At 43.8% G+C, this 16580-nt stretch overlaps 1 protein-coding gene across 4 annotated transcripts in view; it reads right to left on the bottom strand.

The window, feature by feature from the left end:
* The window catches only part of plekha5 (pleckstrin homology domain containing, family A member 5), a 411417-nt gene that overhangs the window by 245648 nt on the left and 149189 nt on the right, over positions 1–16580 (bottom strand). Inside the window, exon 1 of one of the 4 annotated variants that reach the window (XM_070897583.1) lies at positions 8603–9061. The exons of the other annotated variants lie outside the window; for them this stretch is intronic. Coding sequence (XP_070753684.1) covers positions 8603–8832 — 230 coding nt within the window. The 5' untranslated portion in view covers positions 8833–9061. Of the gene's footprint in view, positions 1–8602; positions 9062–16580 lie in introns of those variants that run through there. 4 annotated transcript variants of the gene reach the window in all.

Genomic DNA, 16580 nt, shown 5'->3' with positions numbered 1-16580 from the left:
GACCACTGTGACCTTCAGAGCTAACTAAGTGCTTGCATTTCCTTTCAGCTGTATCTTGGAATCAGATTCCAAACAACCATTCTGTCTTTCTCACTACACCATCTGCAGAGCTTGAGGCAAGCTTCACGTATTTGAAATCTTCCCTTCATTGCCACGAATGTGTTGTCTTGCAACTACATTCCGGCCTCTCTCACCGTCTTTATTCGAGTGCCTTCAATCTGGCTTCTGCCTCACTCACAGCACCAAGAGTGCACTGGTCAAAGTCACAGATGACGTTTGAGTGGCTGTCAATGTACCTTTAAAAAAAAAAAAAAATTATTTGTTCATGGGATGTGGGTGTCGCTGGCAAGCATTTATTGCCCATTCCTAATTGTCCTTGAGAAGGTGGTGGTGAGTCGATTTTTTGAACCGCTGTAATCTGTGAAGGTACTCCCACAGTGCTGTTCGGGAGGAAGATCCAGGATTTTGACCCAGCAGCGATGAAGGAACGGCAATGTATTTCCAAGTCAGGATAGTGTGCAACTTGGAGGGAAACTTGCAGGTGATGGTGTTCCCATGTGCCTGCTGCACTTGTTAATCTAGGTGGTAGAGATCACGGGTTTGGGAGGTGCTGCCGAAGAAGTCTTGCCAAGTTGCTACAGTGCATCTTGTAGATGGTACACACTATAGCCATGGTGTGCCGGTGGTGGAGGGAGTGAAATTTGAAAGTGGTGGATGGGATGACAATCAAGCTGGCTGCTTTGTCCTGGATGGTGTCGAGCTGCTTGAATGTTGCTGGGGCTGCACTCATCTAGGCAAGCAGAGAGTATTCCATCACACTCCTGATTTGGGTCTTGTAGATGGTGGAAAGGCTTTGGGGAGTAAGGAGATGAGACACTTGCTGCAGAATACCCAGCCCCTGACCTGCTCCTGTCACCACAGTATTTATGTGGCTGGTCCAGTTAAGTTTCTGGTCAATGGTGACCCTAGGACGTTGATGGTGAGGGATTCGGTGATGGCAACGCCGTTTAATGTCAAGAGGTGGTGATTAGACGCTCGCTTGTTGGTGATAGCCAGTGCCTGGCCACTTGCCACTTATAACTCCAAGCCTGATTGAAGTCCAGGTCTTGCTGCATGCGGGCATGGACTGCTTCATTATCTGAGGAGTTGTGAATGGACTTAAACACTGCAATCATCAGCGAACATCCCCATTTCTGACCTTATGATGGAGGGAAGGTCATTGATGAAGCACCTGAGGATGGTTGTGCCGAGGACACTGCCCTAAGGAACTCCAGCAGCAATGATCTGGGGCTGGGAAGATTGACCTCCAAAAGCCACAACCATCTTCCTTTGTGGTAGGTATGACTCCAGACAGTGGAGAGTTTTCCTCCTGTTTCCCCAATGACTTCAATTTTACTATGGTTCCTTGATGCCACACTCGGGTCAAATGCTGCCTTGTTGTCAAGGGCAGTCACTCTCACCTCACCTCCCAATCTCTGCTTAACATCTCTGCCACTTCCAAAATATTTGAGGACTCCATTCTCATTTCTCCTCTACATTCGACCTCCTAGCTGACTTACTTGACTCAACATAGGCATACATTGCTGTCATTACCTTTTCCTCCTCTGCTTGCATGTGACCTTTGAGTAGCCTCGTGGTCCATTCTTCTCTTCAATATGTATAAGGCATCTCTTAATGGGGTCAGTTTCCACATATTTGCTGATGACATTCACCTCTACCTCTCAGATTTCTCTATAGACTGAAAGATTGCTGTCTATATTATTATGTGTATATGTGAAGTTCAACACAGATTGCAGTTGATCTTGACTCCTTGCATGTCATGCCATGGGAGACTGACTAGTAATATATTACTAGTGAGGTATTACATTTTAGTAGGAAGAATAGGGAGGTTACGAGTCTAGGTGGGCTAGAGGAACAAAGGGATCTCGGGGTATAAATACACAAATCACTAAAAGTTGTGACACAGGTTAGCAAGGCTGTTTTAAAAAAAAAAAAGCAATTCAAGCATTCGGGTTTATTTCTAGAGGTATAGAATTGAAAAGCAGAGAAGTTATGCTAAACCTGTATGGAACCTTGGTTAGACCACACTTAAGAGTACTGCGTGCAGTTCTGGTCGCTTAATTATAAAAAGGCTATAGAGGCACTGGAGAGGGTGCAGAGAAGATTTACAAGGATGATACCAGAAATGCGAAGGTATGTGTATCAGGAAAGGATGAACAGGCTGGGTCTCTTTTCTCTTGAAAAAAGGCGGCTCAGGGGTGACCTAATAGAGGTCTTTAAAATTATAAAAGGTTTTGATAAAGTGGATAGAGAGAGAGAGCGTTTCCACTTGTGGGGAAGAGCATAACTAGAGGCCATCAATATAAGATAGTTACCAAGAAATCCAATAAGGAATTCAGAAAAAACTTCTTTACCCAAAGAGTGGTGAGAATGTGGAACTCACTACCACAGGGAGTGGTTGAAGCAAATAGTATAAATGCATTTTAGGGGAGGCTAGACAAGCATATGAGGGAGAAGGGAATTGAGGGTTATGCGGATAGATTTAGATGAGGAAAAACAGGGCGAGGCTCGAGTGGAACATCAACGATGGCATCGACTTGTCGGGCCGAATGGCCTGTTTATGTCATATGTAATCCTAAGTAATGTATATATCTGATCTGAGACGATACCACAATGTTTGAAGCCCAAATCAATGCCAAATCTGGCACACAGTTGTGAGGGAGAGAGGCATCACAGAAAAGAACAACAAGAACTAAGTGCTGGAGTTGCAGTATGTGCATATGTCAGACTTAATATATTACTAGTCAGTCTCCCATGGCATGACATGCAAGGAGTCAAGATCAACTGCAATCTTTGGCTAAAGCAGGCTGAGAGGTTAGGGGATAATGAGACCAAGGTTGCAACACAATTCAGTCCCAATTTTAAAGTCACACATTCTGGCCGTATTTTGATTTTACATTGTTATTTATAATCAAATAGCAAAAGTACCCCAATTTGGGAAACAGGGAAGTAGGATTTTCTCTGCACTACAGGCTATAAATTGTGGTGACAGTGCTACAACGAGTGGGAGGGTGTAATTATAACATCACGAGATTACAGAGTCAACTTCCATTAAAAAATGTGGACGTAGGAGTAATGGTTAATGTTGACAACAGGAAATAACATTTTGTAGACAGCAGGAGCAGAGGTAGGATAATAATGGCCCTGAAATCCCGGTTCCTTCTTCCCACGGGCATGCGATTCAATTCTAGAGAAAAGATGCGCACTTACCTTTTTTGCTGCTGCGCCCACCAGAGATCCCGGTCCCAAGGCCTCCTCTCCCTGCACGTTGCAGCGCAAGCACGTCTGGACGGACATAGAGCTGAAGCTGGAGTCACATGGCACTGGGCAGCCAATCCAGGTAAAGTATTTTCTCATTCATAATAATGGGAACTCCATTAGTAGTTCTCATTATAAATTGAGAAACACCTCCCCGCCCAACACCAAAACACCAATAAAAAAAAGGGAAAAAAAACACATTTAACATTAATTTAAATTAAAGTTAATAAATAGCTTTAAAAAAAACTGAAAAATATTTTCTAAGTTTTTAAATTATGGATTAAAATAAACTTACCTTAGTGGGCAGGGTTTTTAAACATTAAAATGTGTTTAAAAATTATTTTTTTTTTAAATAAGTTTTTGTATATTTGAAAACACTTATGCTGGTAAAAGCAAGCTATGCACCTGCTTTTACCAGGCGTAAGAGTTTTAAGGACATTCGCAGGGCAAGAAATGGGCAAATACCACAATCTTGCCCATGCGAATGTCCTGGCAGCTGAGCTGCATGCGATCCATCAAGCCAGAACTTGACAGATTGGAAAAGCCAGTTTTCGGCGCATGCACATTGCGGGCCGAAAACTGGCTTTTGTGGCGCCTTCCCGGGTCCGTACACACTCCGTACGGACCGGAGGAGGCCGGGATTTCAGGGCCAATGATTTAAACTGTAACTATATGACAATTAGAAACATAGGAACAGGAGTAGGTCATTTAGCCCCTCAAGCCTGTTCCCCCATTCAATGAGATCATGGCCAATCTGTGACCTAACTCCATATACCCCACCTTTGTCCCATATCCCTTAATGCCTTTGATTAACAAAGAGCTAGCAATCTCAGATTGAAACTTAAAAATTGACCTAGCATCAACTGCAGTTTGCGGAAGAGAATTCTAAACTTCCACCACCCTTTGCACTCCTGAGAGGCCTGGCTCTAATTTTTAGGCTACGTTCCCTAGCCCAAGACTCCCAACAAGCGGCAATAAGTTTCTCTCTATCAGCCCCATCAGTTCCCCTTAATATCTTGAAAATTTTGATCAAATCACCCCTTAATCTTCTAAACTCCAGGGAATACAACCCTAGGTTGTATTATCTCTCCTCATAATTTAACCCTTGGAGTTCAGACCTGAGGATCTCCTCCTGTAGTCACAGTGCGGATTTCGTCCTCTACGGGGCACAACAGACATGATCTTTGCAGCGCGACAGCTGCAGGAAAAATGCAGGGAGCAGCACCAGCCTTATACATGGCCTTCTTCGACCTTACAAAGGCCTTTGACACTGTCAACCGTGAGGCTCTATGGAGCATCCTCCTCCATTTCGGATGCCCCCAAAAGTTTGTCAACATCCTCCGCTTGCTCCACGACGACATGCAGGCCGTGATCCTTACCAACGGATCCAATACAGACCCAATCCACGTCCAGACACGGGGTCAAACAGGGCTGCGTCATCGCCCCAACCCTCTTCTCAATCTTCCTCGCTGCCATGCTCCACCTCAGTCAACAAGCTCCCCCCGCTGGAGTGGAACTAAACTACAGAACCAGTGGGAAGCTGTTCAACCTTCGCCGTCTCCAGGCCAAGTTCAACGGCACCCCAACCTCAATACGCGGTCGACGCCTGCGTCTGCGCACAGAGGCTGAACTCCAGGACATAGTCGACGTATTTACTGTGGTGTACAAAAGCATGGGCCTTACGCTAAACATCCCGAAGACAAAGGTCCTCCACCAGCCTGCCCTCGCTGCACAGCACTGCCCCTCAGTCATCAAAATCCACGGCGCGGCTCTGGACAACGTGGACCATTTCCCATACCTCGGGAGCCTATCATCAACAAAAGCAGACATTGATGAGGAGATTCAACACCGCTTCCAGTGCGCCAGCACAGCCTTCGGAAAAGAGTGTTCGAAGACCAGGCCCTCAAATCTACCACCAAGCTCATGGTCTACAGGACTGTGGTAATACCCACCCTCCTGTATGGCTCAGAGATATGGACCATGTAGAGTAGACACCTCAAGTCGCTGGAGAAATACCAACGATGCATCCGCAAGATCCTACAAATCTCCTGGGAGGACAGATGCACCAACATTAGCGTCCTCGACCAGGCCAATATCCCCAGCACTAAAGCACTGACAACAAGTGATTAGCTCCGCTGGGCAGGCCACATTGTCCCGCATGCCAGACATGCGACTCCCAAAGCAAGGGCTCGACTCAGAACTCCTTCATGGCAAATGAACCAAAGGTGGACAGAGAAAACATTATAAGGACACCCTCAAAGCCTCCCTGATAATGTGCAACATCCCCACCGACACCTGGGAGTCCCTCGTCAAAGACCGCCCTAAGTCGAGGAAGTGCATCGGGGAGGGCACTGAGCGCCTCGAGTCTCATCGCCGAGTGCATGCAGAAAACAAGCGCAGGCAGCGGAAAGAACATGCGGCAAACCTGCCCCACCCTCCCCTACCCTCAACGACTGACTGTCTCCCACCTGTGGCAGCGATTGTGGCTCTCGCATTGGACTGTTCAGCCACCCAAAGACTCATTCTAAGAGTGGAAGCAAGTCTTGTCGATTCCGAGGGACCTCCTATGATGATGATGAAGAGCTAGCAATCTCAGATTGAAACTTAAAAATTGACCTAGCATCAACTGCAGTTTGCGGAAGAGAATTCTAAACTTCCACCAGCCTTTGCACTCCTGAGAGGCTCTAATTTTTAGGTTATGTTCCCTAGCCCTAGACTCTCAATAAGCTGAACTAAGTTTCTCTCTATCTGCCCCATCAGTTTCCCTTAATATCTTGAAAACTTCGATCAAATCACCTCAATCTTCTAAGCTCCTGGGAATACAGCACTAGGTTGTGTAATCTCTCCTCATAACTTAACCCTTGGAGTCCAGGTATCAATTTATTAAATCTATGTTGCACTCCCTCCAACGCCAATATATCAGCAAGTATTTGTATAGCACTTTAATGTAGTAAAACGGCCCAAGGCACTTCACAAGATCGTTATCAAACAAAATTGGACACCAAGCCAGATAAGGAGATATTAGGGCAGATGAAGAAATAGGTTTTAAGGAATATCTTAAAAGGAGGAGAGAGGCAGAGAGGTTTAGGGCAGGAATTCCCAGGTTTCGGCAGCTGAAGTCCTGGCTGACAATAATGGAGCTGAATCTGTTGACGTTCATTCCAATAAGTTTTTTCACACTATGTGATACGTTGTGAAGAGGAAAGTCTGTGAAGCTCCTTATGTTTCCCCAATGTGGAAATAGGCAATCAAAATCATAGAAGTTTACAGCACAGAAGGCGGCCATTTCGGCCCATCCTGTCCGTGCCGGCCAACAAGAGGCTACCCAGCCTAATCCCACTTTCCAGCTCTAGATCCGTAGCCCTGCAGGTTACAGCACTTCAGGTGCACATCCAAGTACTTTTTAAATGTGGTAAGGGTTTCAGCCTCTACCATCCTTTCAGGCAGCGAGTTCCAGACCTCCACAACCCTCTGAAGAAATTTCCCCTGAAATCCCCTCTAAACCTTCTAACAATTACTTTAAATTTATGTCCCCCGGTTGTTGACCCCTCTTCTAAGGGAAATAGGCCCTTTCTATCCACTATATCTAGGCCCCTCATAATTTTATATACCTCAATGAGGCCTCCCCTCAGCCTCCTCTGTTCTACGGAAAACAAACACAGCCTTGTTTCCAATCCATCCTCATAGCTAAGATTCTCCACTCGCGGCAACATCCTCGTAAATCTCCTCTGTACCCTCTCCAGTGCAATCATGACCTTCCTGTAATGCGGTGACCAAAACTGCACACAGTACTCCAGCTGTGGCCTAACCAGTGTTTTATATAGTTCAAGCATAATACCCACCCCCCCACTACTCTTGTATTCTATGCCTTGGCTAATAAAGGCAAGCATTCCATATGCCTTCTTAACCACCTTATCTATCTGGCCTGATACTTTCAGGGATCTGTGGACTTGCACGCCAAGGTCCATTTGTTCCTCTACACGTCTTAGTGTCCTATCATTTAATGTGTATTCCCTCTCATTAGCCTTCCCTAAATGCATTACCTCACACTTCTCCGGATTAAATTCCATTTGCTGTTCTGCCCACCTGACCAGTTGATATCTTCCTGCAATCCGCAGCTTTCTTCTTCATTATCAACCACACAGCCGATTTTAGTATCAACTGCAAACTTTTTACTCCTACCCCCTATATTCAAATCTAGATCATTGATGTGTAGCATAAAAAGCAAGGGACCTAGTACTGAGCCCCGCGAAACCCCACTGGAAATATCCTTCCAGTCACAAAAACACCCATCAACCATTACCCTTTGCTTGCTGCCTCTGAGCCAATTTTGGATCCAACTTGCCACTTTGCCCTGGATCCCATGGGCTTTTACTTTCGTGACCAGTCTACTATGTGGGATCTTATCAAAAGCTTTGCTAAAATCCATATACACTCCGTCATACGCTTTGCCCTCATCAACCCTCCTTGAAAAATTCAATCAATTTAGTCAGACACGACCTTCCATTAACAAATCCATGCTGACTGTCTTTGATTATTCCGTGTCTTTCTAAGTGAAGATTTATCCTGTCCTTAAGCATTTTTTCCAAAAATTTTCCCACCACTGAGGTTAGGTTGACTGGCCTATAATTACTTGGTCTATCACTTTCTCCCTTCAAAATAGGGAACTCAAAATTCTACGGCTGCAATCAAGATACAGACTTTCCTTTCTTTGAGTTAGGTTTCTTTGAAGAACAACTTCTCTCTCAATCGTTAGACAATCATCAGACTATCAATCATTGCTACCATTCAAGCAGAAAAGTTAATAGCAACCCTTTTGGCTGACTATTAATTTGTCTAATTTGCTTGTGACGCCTGGCTACAGCAGAACTCAATTCTGGTCTGATATCAGTCTGCAAAGTCATTTTTATTAACATTTGAAAGACTAATGGCCTGAACAGTTTCCGATCAGGCAGTTTAACACAAGAACAATGCCTGGTCACGTTCCATGAAACGAAAAACTATCTTCCAGAGAGCTTTGAGTATTGTCTTTTTCTTTCCTCAATAAGACACTGTGGGGCCAACATTGACGGTCCTACCGCCGGTTCCCCTGTTTTTTTTTTAAAAACTGCACTTGCCCCTCCATGGGAAATTGGTGAGGCCCTCACGCCAGCGGTTTGGAAGAACCACGAGGGAGCGTCCACTGGCGCGCAACGCTGAAAAAAAAGTCCTCCCGCTCGAGATTCATCTGAGCAGTCCTCCGCTCTTGCAGGAGAAAAGACCGCCGCATGGGAGCGTGTCTTACCTGGATAGTAGGTATGAAGACCTGCAAGAAAAGAGAAGTGAGATTTTTGTTTTTAAATACTTCTTTTGCAGCGATTGTGTTAAAGGGTCTTCTGAAGGTTTTGTGATTTGTTGTTTATTTTTTGAGCATTTTTTTTTTGTGTGTTCCCTCCTCCCTGGGTCCCGACTCCAGCCTCGGTGTAATTTTCTCCAGGATTCCATTTGCCGCCCAGAATCCCACCGATCGCCCATGCTTGCTGCCGGGCGCTTTTTTATTCCTTTTTTGACTAAACTTCCACCCAAAGTACAGTCAGGATATTAGTGGTCTTTTCGACAGTAAATGGGTGGAATTTGCCTTTGATCAATTTCGGCCCCTATATCTTAGCCACATGAAACTGAATTAATTTTTTGTTAATATATTACTCTTTCCATTCTCAAGTCACATTGAAAAAGTACAGAAACTACTCTTTTTGAGGCAGAGTTTTGCTTCTACCATAGTGGTCAGACTGGGGGAGGGGTGGGGGTGGGGGGAAATAGCAAAGTACAGAACAGGAAGTGGGTGACTGCCTGCAGAGAGAAGGAAGCAGAAGGAGCTGGTCCAGGAAAATTTTGTAGAGGTTTGAATCAGATATACATCCAATAGATATATCTATATAATTGTATGTCCTATAGATATACAATTCCTGGCACCCATTAGGAAAACAAGGACAGAAGCTGAGGAGAGGGCAATCAATACAGTGCTGTGGAGTAACGGGAAACCACAGCGAAAGGACAATATCCACGAGAAACCGGCACGTGTTAGAAATGGGAGATTCTATAACGGGGGGGGGGGGGGGGGGCTAGACATCCTGATCTGCAATCACCCATATGATGTGTTGATTTCCAAGTGCCATGATAAGGAAATAATGGAGCTAGTATAAAAAACATTTGGGGAAAAAAAAATAGCTGCCAGTCATGATTCACACAAGAGCTGGTGATACAGTAAAGAGCAGGTTGGAGATGCTGCAAAGGAAGTTTATATTAGACTAAAGTGCAGGACCCTGAGGACAGTAACTTCAGGGAGTAATTCTGAACAAGTTAGGGATAAACAGAATAGATTAATCAAAATCTAGCTGAAGAGATGGTTTCGGAGTTTGAGTTTTCTGGGCAATGGGGCAAATTCTCAAGCAGAGACAAGGTTCCTCTAAAATGGACTAGTACCAATCTCCTTGCAGAAAGGATATATAGCACAGTGGCAAAGGATTTTAACCTGCACGTCACGGAAAGGGGAAAGGAATAAATAAAACAAAAAGGAAGGAAATTGATAACATCAATAACAAAGATCTGTTTCGGCCGCCCCCAGGGATTTGTCGCCATTCTCCGCCTACTCCACAGTGACGTGCAGGCCGTGATCCTGACCAGCAGATCCACCACAGTCCCAATCCACGTCCGGACCGGGGTCAAGCAGGGGTGCGTTATTGCGCCAACCCTCTTCTTGATCTTACTCGCTGCAATGTTCCACCTCACGCTCAATAAGCTCCCCGCTGGAGTGGAACTAAACTACAGAACCAGAGGGAACCTGTTCAACCTTCATCATCTCCAGGCTAGATCCAAGACCATCCCATCCTCTGTCGTCGAACTACAGTACACAGATGACGCTTGGTCTGCGCATATTCAGAGGCTGAACTCCAAGTCATAGTCAACATCTTCACTGAGGCATACGAAAACATGGGCCTTACACGAAACATCCGTGAAACAAAGGTCCTCCACCAACTTGACCCCGCCACACAGCACTGCCCCCCAGTCAACAAGATCCACGGCATGGCCTTGGACTACGTGGACCACTGTCCGTACCTCAGGAGCCTATTATTAGCAAGGGCAGACAGATGATGAGGTTCAACACCGCCTCCTGTGCGCCAGCGCAGCTTTCAGTCGCCTGAGGAAGAGAGTGTTCGAAGATCAGGTCCTCAAATCTGGCAGCAAGCTCATGATCTACAGAGCTGTAGTGATACCCACCCTCCTGTAAGGCTCAGTGATGTGGACCATAAACAGTAGACGCCTCAAAACGCTGGAGAAATACCACCAACGATGTCTCCGCAAAATCCTGCAAATCCCGTGGGAGGATAGACGCACCAACGTCAGTGCTCGCGATCAGCATCGAAGCACTGACCACACTCGACCAGCTCCGTTGGGCAGGCCACATTGTCCACATGCCCGACACGAGACTCCCAAAGCAAGTGCTCTACTCGGAACTCCTACATGCAAGCGAGCTCCAGGTGGGCAGAGGAAATGTTTCCAGGACACCCTCAAAGCCTCCTTGATAAAGTGCAACATCCCCACCGACACCTGGGAGTCCCTGGCCAAAGTCCGCCCAAGTGGAGGAAGAGCATCTGGAAGGGCATGGAGCACCTTGAGTCTCTTCACCGAGAGCATGCAGAAATCAACGCAGGCAGCGGAAGGAGCATGCGGAAAACCAGACTTCCCACCCATCCTTTCCTTCAACGACTGTCTGTCCCACCTGTGACAGAGCCTGTAATTCCCTTATTGGACTGTAGTCACCTGAGAACTCACTTTTAGAGTGGAAACAAGTCTTCCTCTATTTTGAGGGACTGCCTTTGATGATGAAGAAATTATTTTAACCTGTACATCACGGAAAGAGGAAAGGAGTAAATAAAAAAAAAGGAAGGAAATTGATATCAATAACAAAGATCAAATAAGAAAAGGAATGTTTTACGGCCAAGCTTTTTTATATAAACACAGGAAATATCAGGAACGATGAAGAAACATATGCAATGAGCAAAAATTGTTTTTAATGGTATCTCAGAAACATTAGTGAATAGCCAAGAGCTGAAACCCGAGAGGGTTTAAATAGCTTTGTAGGGATATACCGAAAGAGGTAGAAAATTGCATTATTAGTGGGCGATGATATTCCAGCTGTACAAGGATGGATATAGGAGCATAATGAGATATGGTTTAAACTATATGCATAGAACCGGGTAATGGGTATGCATGACAAATTATGAATTTGTAATTGTGACAGATCACCAACACATGATGAACCTATGGTTGGGGAACTTTAAAAAAAAAATGTATAATATCGTAATGTACTAACTGAAGACTTCCAGAAGTTGAATGGACATTTCAGGGGGAAATGGGAGGGGGAAATAAATGCAGGCAAATTTACTGTGGCAGTTAGAAATCATTTCCTCATTGTTTAATCAGGCTACAAAGGCAGAACCTGCGTTGGGATTTAGTGTATAGTAGTTCACTGGGATTGGGTTGTGACCTGGATATTGGTGAGTATCTAGGATCTAACCATCACTGGCCCTATGGGCGTGTATGAGGTGCACACGCGCCCAGAGGCCCCACAAGTTGCGGGTTTAGGCATGCACTGCGCATGCGCCTAAAACCGGAACTTGCGATCTGTCAAGAATCCTCTCGACAGATTGCACGCATACGAAGTAAAGGGCCTCTGTAGGCGGAGAGTTGGGCAACTCCTGCCCAGCGAATGCCCTTGAAATTCTTACGACTGATAAAAGCTTTTATCAGCGTAAAACTTTTAAAGGACAGAAAAATATATTTTTTCAATAATTTAAACATTTAAAAACCTGAGAAATAAGGTAAACTTACTTTTAAACCTTTTAAAATACGTAAATTTATTTTTGTTTTGATTTCATTAATTAAATTCCATTTTACCTTTTTTAAAATATGTGATGTTTTAAAAAAATATATTTTAAGTGTTAGTGTATTTTTGGGGGTATTCCCATTCATACTTTTGGTGAGTTCTGACGGAACTCACCAAAAGTATGAATGGGAATACCCCTACTTTGATTGGTTGGGCCAGCCCACATGATCGCAGGGATGTGTACAAAGTGCCTAGCAGCATGGGATACGTGGGCCTTTGTGCAGAGGTCTGGGACCGCAAGTTTCCGAACCTCCTGGATCACCAGCTAAGTTCGTAGAAATTTTTCAGGTCGGAGACATCCGCCCGCAGGAAGCCTCCAACCTCAATTTCTTAATTTTAAATCTGTTGGGATTTGGCCAAACCTAAAAATGGTGGTACAAGAATTTCCAGTTTTTTTAAAGTCTTGGAGAGAATAAACTGGGAAACTACACTTAACAGAAGAAAAATTGAATGTAATTAAATTATACAAGATGAGAAAATCAAATTTCTTTTCAAAAAGCAAGCAGTGGTTTCATAAAATTATAACACATAAAATAACAAAATTGTTCTTTTTTGAAGTGTGGTCACTAAGGTCGAAGCAGATCAATTGAGAGTTTATTGTTTGGTCGGGTCACTCTGAGGATTGGAACACACTTGTAAGCTGGAGCTAAGAACCACCCAGCATTTTAAAATTGTTTTACATCTGCAATAAAGTGAGATACATGGATGTGTTAAACGCACTATTTTTAATATATTACTAGATCTCGTGTGGCACTACAAAAGATAAATTAGATATTATTGTGTTTCTTCTTGTACTGTTCTTTTACTTTTCCTTCCATCCGTTTCTCATTGCAGTGCACCAACCTTTTTCACTTATTCCTCATTCTTTCCTGCAAATCAGCCCTCACTTTTTGCATATGTGTGGTGCTGTGACCCTGCAGGAAGCAACAGGTTGGAGTTGGAATGTGGAAGGGAGGCAGCAGAGGGTGCCTTCCCTGGGAAGAAGTGAGATGGATCAGTAAGATGTGGAAGCACTGGGGCACACTGGTTCAGTGAGGAAGAATGTGGTTAAAAAACACTGTGCAGGCAAGCGAGTGATGGGCAGCCGGGAAACACGCAAGGTTGGGAAGGGAGCAAGTAGGCTGGAAAGTTTTTGGGACAGGCAAAGGAGCAACCTGAAACACTGTGTGTGAAGGAGCCCTTTGCAGTCTGACCTACCTTAACCTGTTCTAAACTGCTCCCCCTTCTTGCTTGAGCTACTGCAAGTCTTTCCAAGTTCTCTTTCACTTACTGGTTTTCTTCTCATCTAGATCAGGGCTATACCGCTCCATAATTCTTTTGCCCAGCCATAGACTGCTAATTGAAATCTCTTGAACTAACAATGATGGGTCTGGGAATTTTTGGAACGACTGGACTGCCCAGTCTTTTTTTTTTAAAAAAAAGGGTACCTATTGCTGACTATCCATTTTTGATTCACAGTTTTGTTCTTCAACTTCATGACAGATAGTTTTATTTGGGCCTGCTTATTTTACCTACCCATTCAGCTGCAACTTACTTGCTGTTTTATGTATGAAATTTGAACAAGTCAAGAGCAATTGTGGCACAAATAATCTCGCATTTAAAAAGTATGACGCTCAATTTTTTAGTCATAAAGATGGTCGGTGTCAGGCTTAACTCATTAAGTAGAGTCAGATCATGGATTCAAGTCCCTTGAACACATAATCTGGGCTGGCACGGCAGTGCGGTGCCAAGGGAGGGCTGGACTGTCAGAGCTGCCGCTTTTCGGATGAGACGTTAACCAGAGGCCCTGTCTGCCCGCTCCGGTGAACGTAAAAGATCCCATGATACTATTGGAAGAGGAGCAGAGGAGTCATCCTGATGTCCTGGTCAATATTTATTGCTCAATCAGCATCTAGATGATCTGGTCTTTATTTCATTGCTCTTTATGTGACATTGCGGAGGTCAAAGTGGCTGCCGCGTTTCCTACACTATAACAGTGACTTGGGACATCCTGAGTTTGCAAAAGGCGCTGTATAAATGCAAGTTTGTTTGTTCGTTCTTTCTTTACAATTAGCATGCATTTTTTGTCTGTTGCACTCAGTGTCACACTGCTTTCCATCGTAACCCTGTGCCAGTGTGAAACACCTGAGTCTTATGCTCATGCAAGTTCCCAGATCCATTACTGTTGAGTGAAGAGACTTAAACTCGCATTCTATTGTTTCTACTATGAAACAATGCATATAGATTTCTGTATAACACTTACATTTAAAGAAACAAAAGCATTCATTTGGAATGTGAAAAGTTCCCCAGCAATGGAAAATATTTTAATTGACACCAGAGGCAGAATGTCTGTAACCACCAACTGGCCTTATCCAATCACACTGAGAAAAAGAAACAGCAAGCCGGGGTTCTGACCTGCAGCATAAAAATATCAGTTAAACCCTTGACTCACCCAAGTGTTTTTTAAACAATTAGTTATTGTAAAAGCAGCATAGCTTCATATGAGCAACAGAATAATAGTGTGCATTATATGGCACAATACTGTTGTCCTTATAAAACAGGCCATTGTTGCCTTACCAGGAGCAACACTACAGGTCTGCTGAAATATATAGTGCACTTCCATTATAAATCGGCATTATGTTCAATGGTTAAGTATGCTTACAGTAGAACAGAGGCACCAACAGGATATCTGAAGCTTGTCCAAAGCCTTTCAGCTTAAAAGTAATTATAGATTTTTACAAAGTTAATTGAGTGAACAGATGGAAGCCAACTGAAGTACAATTTGCTCAGAAAACCTTGCCCCGTACAAAAATAAATTTGAACCATCCCTTTATTCCTTGATCTTTGTTCCTTGATCTTTGTTCCACCAGTACCCCAACCCCCGCCACAACTCAGAAGAAGTAAATCAGTACTATAGGTCTAGAGATCAATACCTCAGAATAAAGGACACACATATAGTCAACTTGTAATGAGAGAATTGGTAAAGCACAGAAAAGGGCCAGGGATCAAATGCAATGAGTCACAAATCTGTGATGCAGATGGAAATAAAGGCTGTGGACAAGGTTCAGCCTGTCGAATAGACATGCATGACTAGATGTTGTGTGACACTTTGGAAAAAAAGTGAATAGCTTCCACTGCAAATTCCTTATGTGTAGTGAAGGTAACCGTAATGTCTCAATTTCTTTTGTATTGTCTCTAATTTTCAGCTTCCACCCCCCCCCCCAACCATAAAATAAAATATCAAAAATGCAGAGGAAATTAAATTAAACAGTTTAGATGCAGCTCCTCAAGTGCAGGAATCAGTTACTGACAATTCTGTTCTATGATCTTTCACAATGTCCTTCTCCCAATATTAAGGCCCTATAAAGGCCATATATGTGAATATTAATTGGAAACTATGGTTCCTTAAAAATAAAAATTATTATTGAGGAATTGAGTGGCTGCACACTGGTAATTATTTTAACATTCCCATTCTACAATTTGCATACTCAAATTGTTTTAGGCAATCTGTGCAGGCTGCAAAGCAGGAAATGAACCTTTTCTAAAAAAAATCCCCTTCAATAGACCCATAAGAATTCTTTACAGGATTGTTCTCCTTTCATGCAAAGATAAGCTATGTGTTCTATATTTCTAAAGCCTGATAGAGAGGAAACCTTGGGTTAAGGTACTAAGGTGGAGTTTATTAAAATTGAGAGATTAGGAAAATGCAGCAGTGAAATATGTTTGTATGCATGCATTCCTGAGCATGGTACAAGATGAATATACTTTCACTGAAAAGGACTTTTTAAAAACGTAACCCTCATGGCGGTAAACTGATTGCATTGGATCAGATTGGCTGCCCATTTTACACTCCGCCCGACCTCAATGGAAGGTATTTGAAGCATTACGCAGCACATAGGTCACGGAAATATTTTTAGACTAGACGTTCTGTGAGTGGGAACATTTTGACAGGAAAGTGAGGATGCGAAGGGCTGGAACAAGGTAACCAAAAAAGAAAATGGAGCCAGAAGTGTAGTCAGGAAGTAGCCCATCAGGATGAGACCTAACTCTTTCTCCAGGTTGGAATGTGAGGAGCTGGTTAAACATCACTGAACAAAAATAACTTATTTTTACATAACGCCCTTATCATAGAAAAGATGTCCTAAGATGCTTCAAAAAAAAAAGTGTAACCAGAGAAAAGGAGGAGGATATTGGAAGATATGACTAAAAGCTTGGTCAAAGAGGTGGATTTTGCAGAGGGTCTTAAGAGTGGAGAGACAGAGAAGTTTAGGGAGGGAATTCCAGAGCACAAGGCCTAGGTGGCTGAAGACATGGCCAAAATGGTGGGACAAAGGGTCTGGAGGTTGCACAGGAGCCC

This window comes from Pristiophorus japonicus, chromosome 13, assembly GCF_044704955.1.
Source record: "Pristiophorus japonicus isolate sPriJap1 chromosome 13, sPriJap1.hap1, whole genome shotgun sequence".
NCBI lineage: Eukaryota > Metazoa > Chordata > Chondrichthyes > Pristiophoridae > Pristiophorus > Pristiophorus japonicus.
Note: the sequence above shows the minus strand (reverse complement) of the source record. Positions and strands in the feature narration are given on the sequence as shown.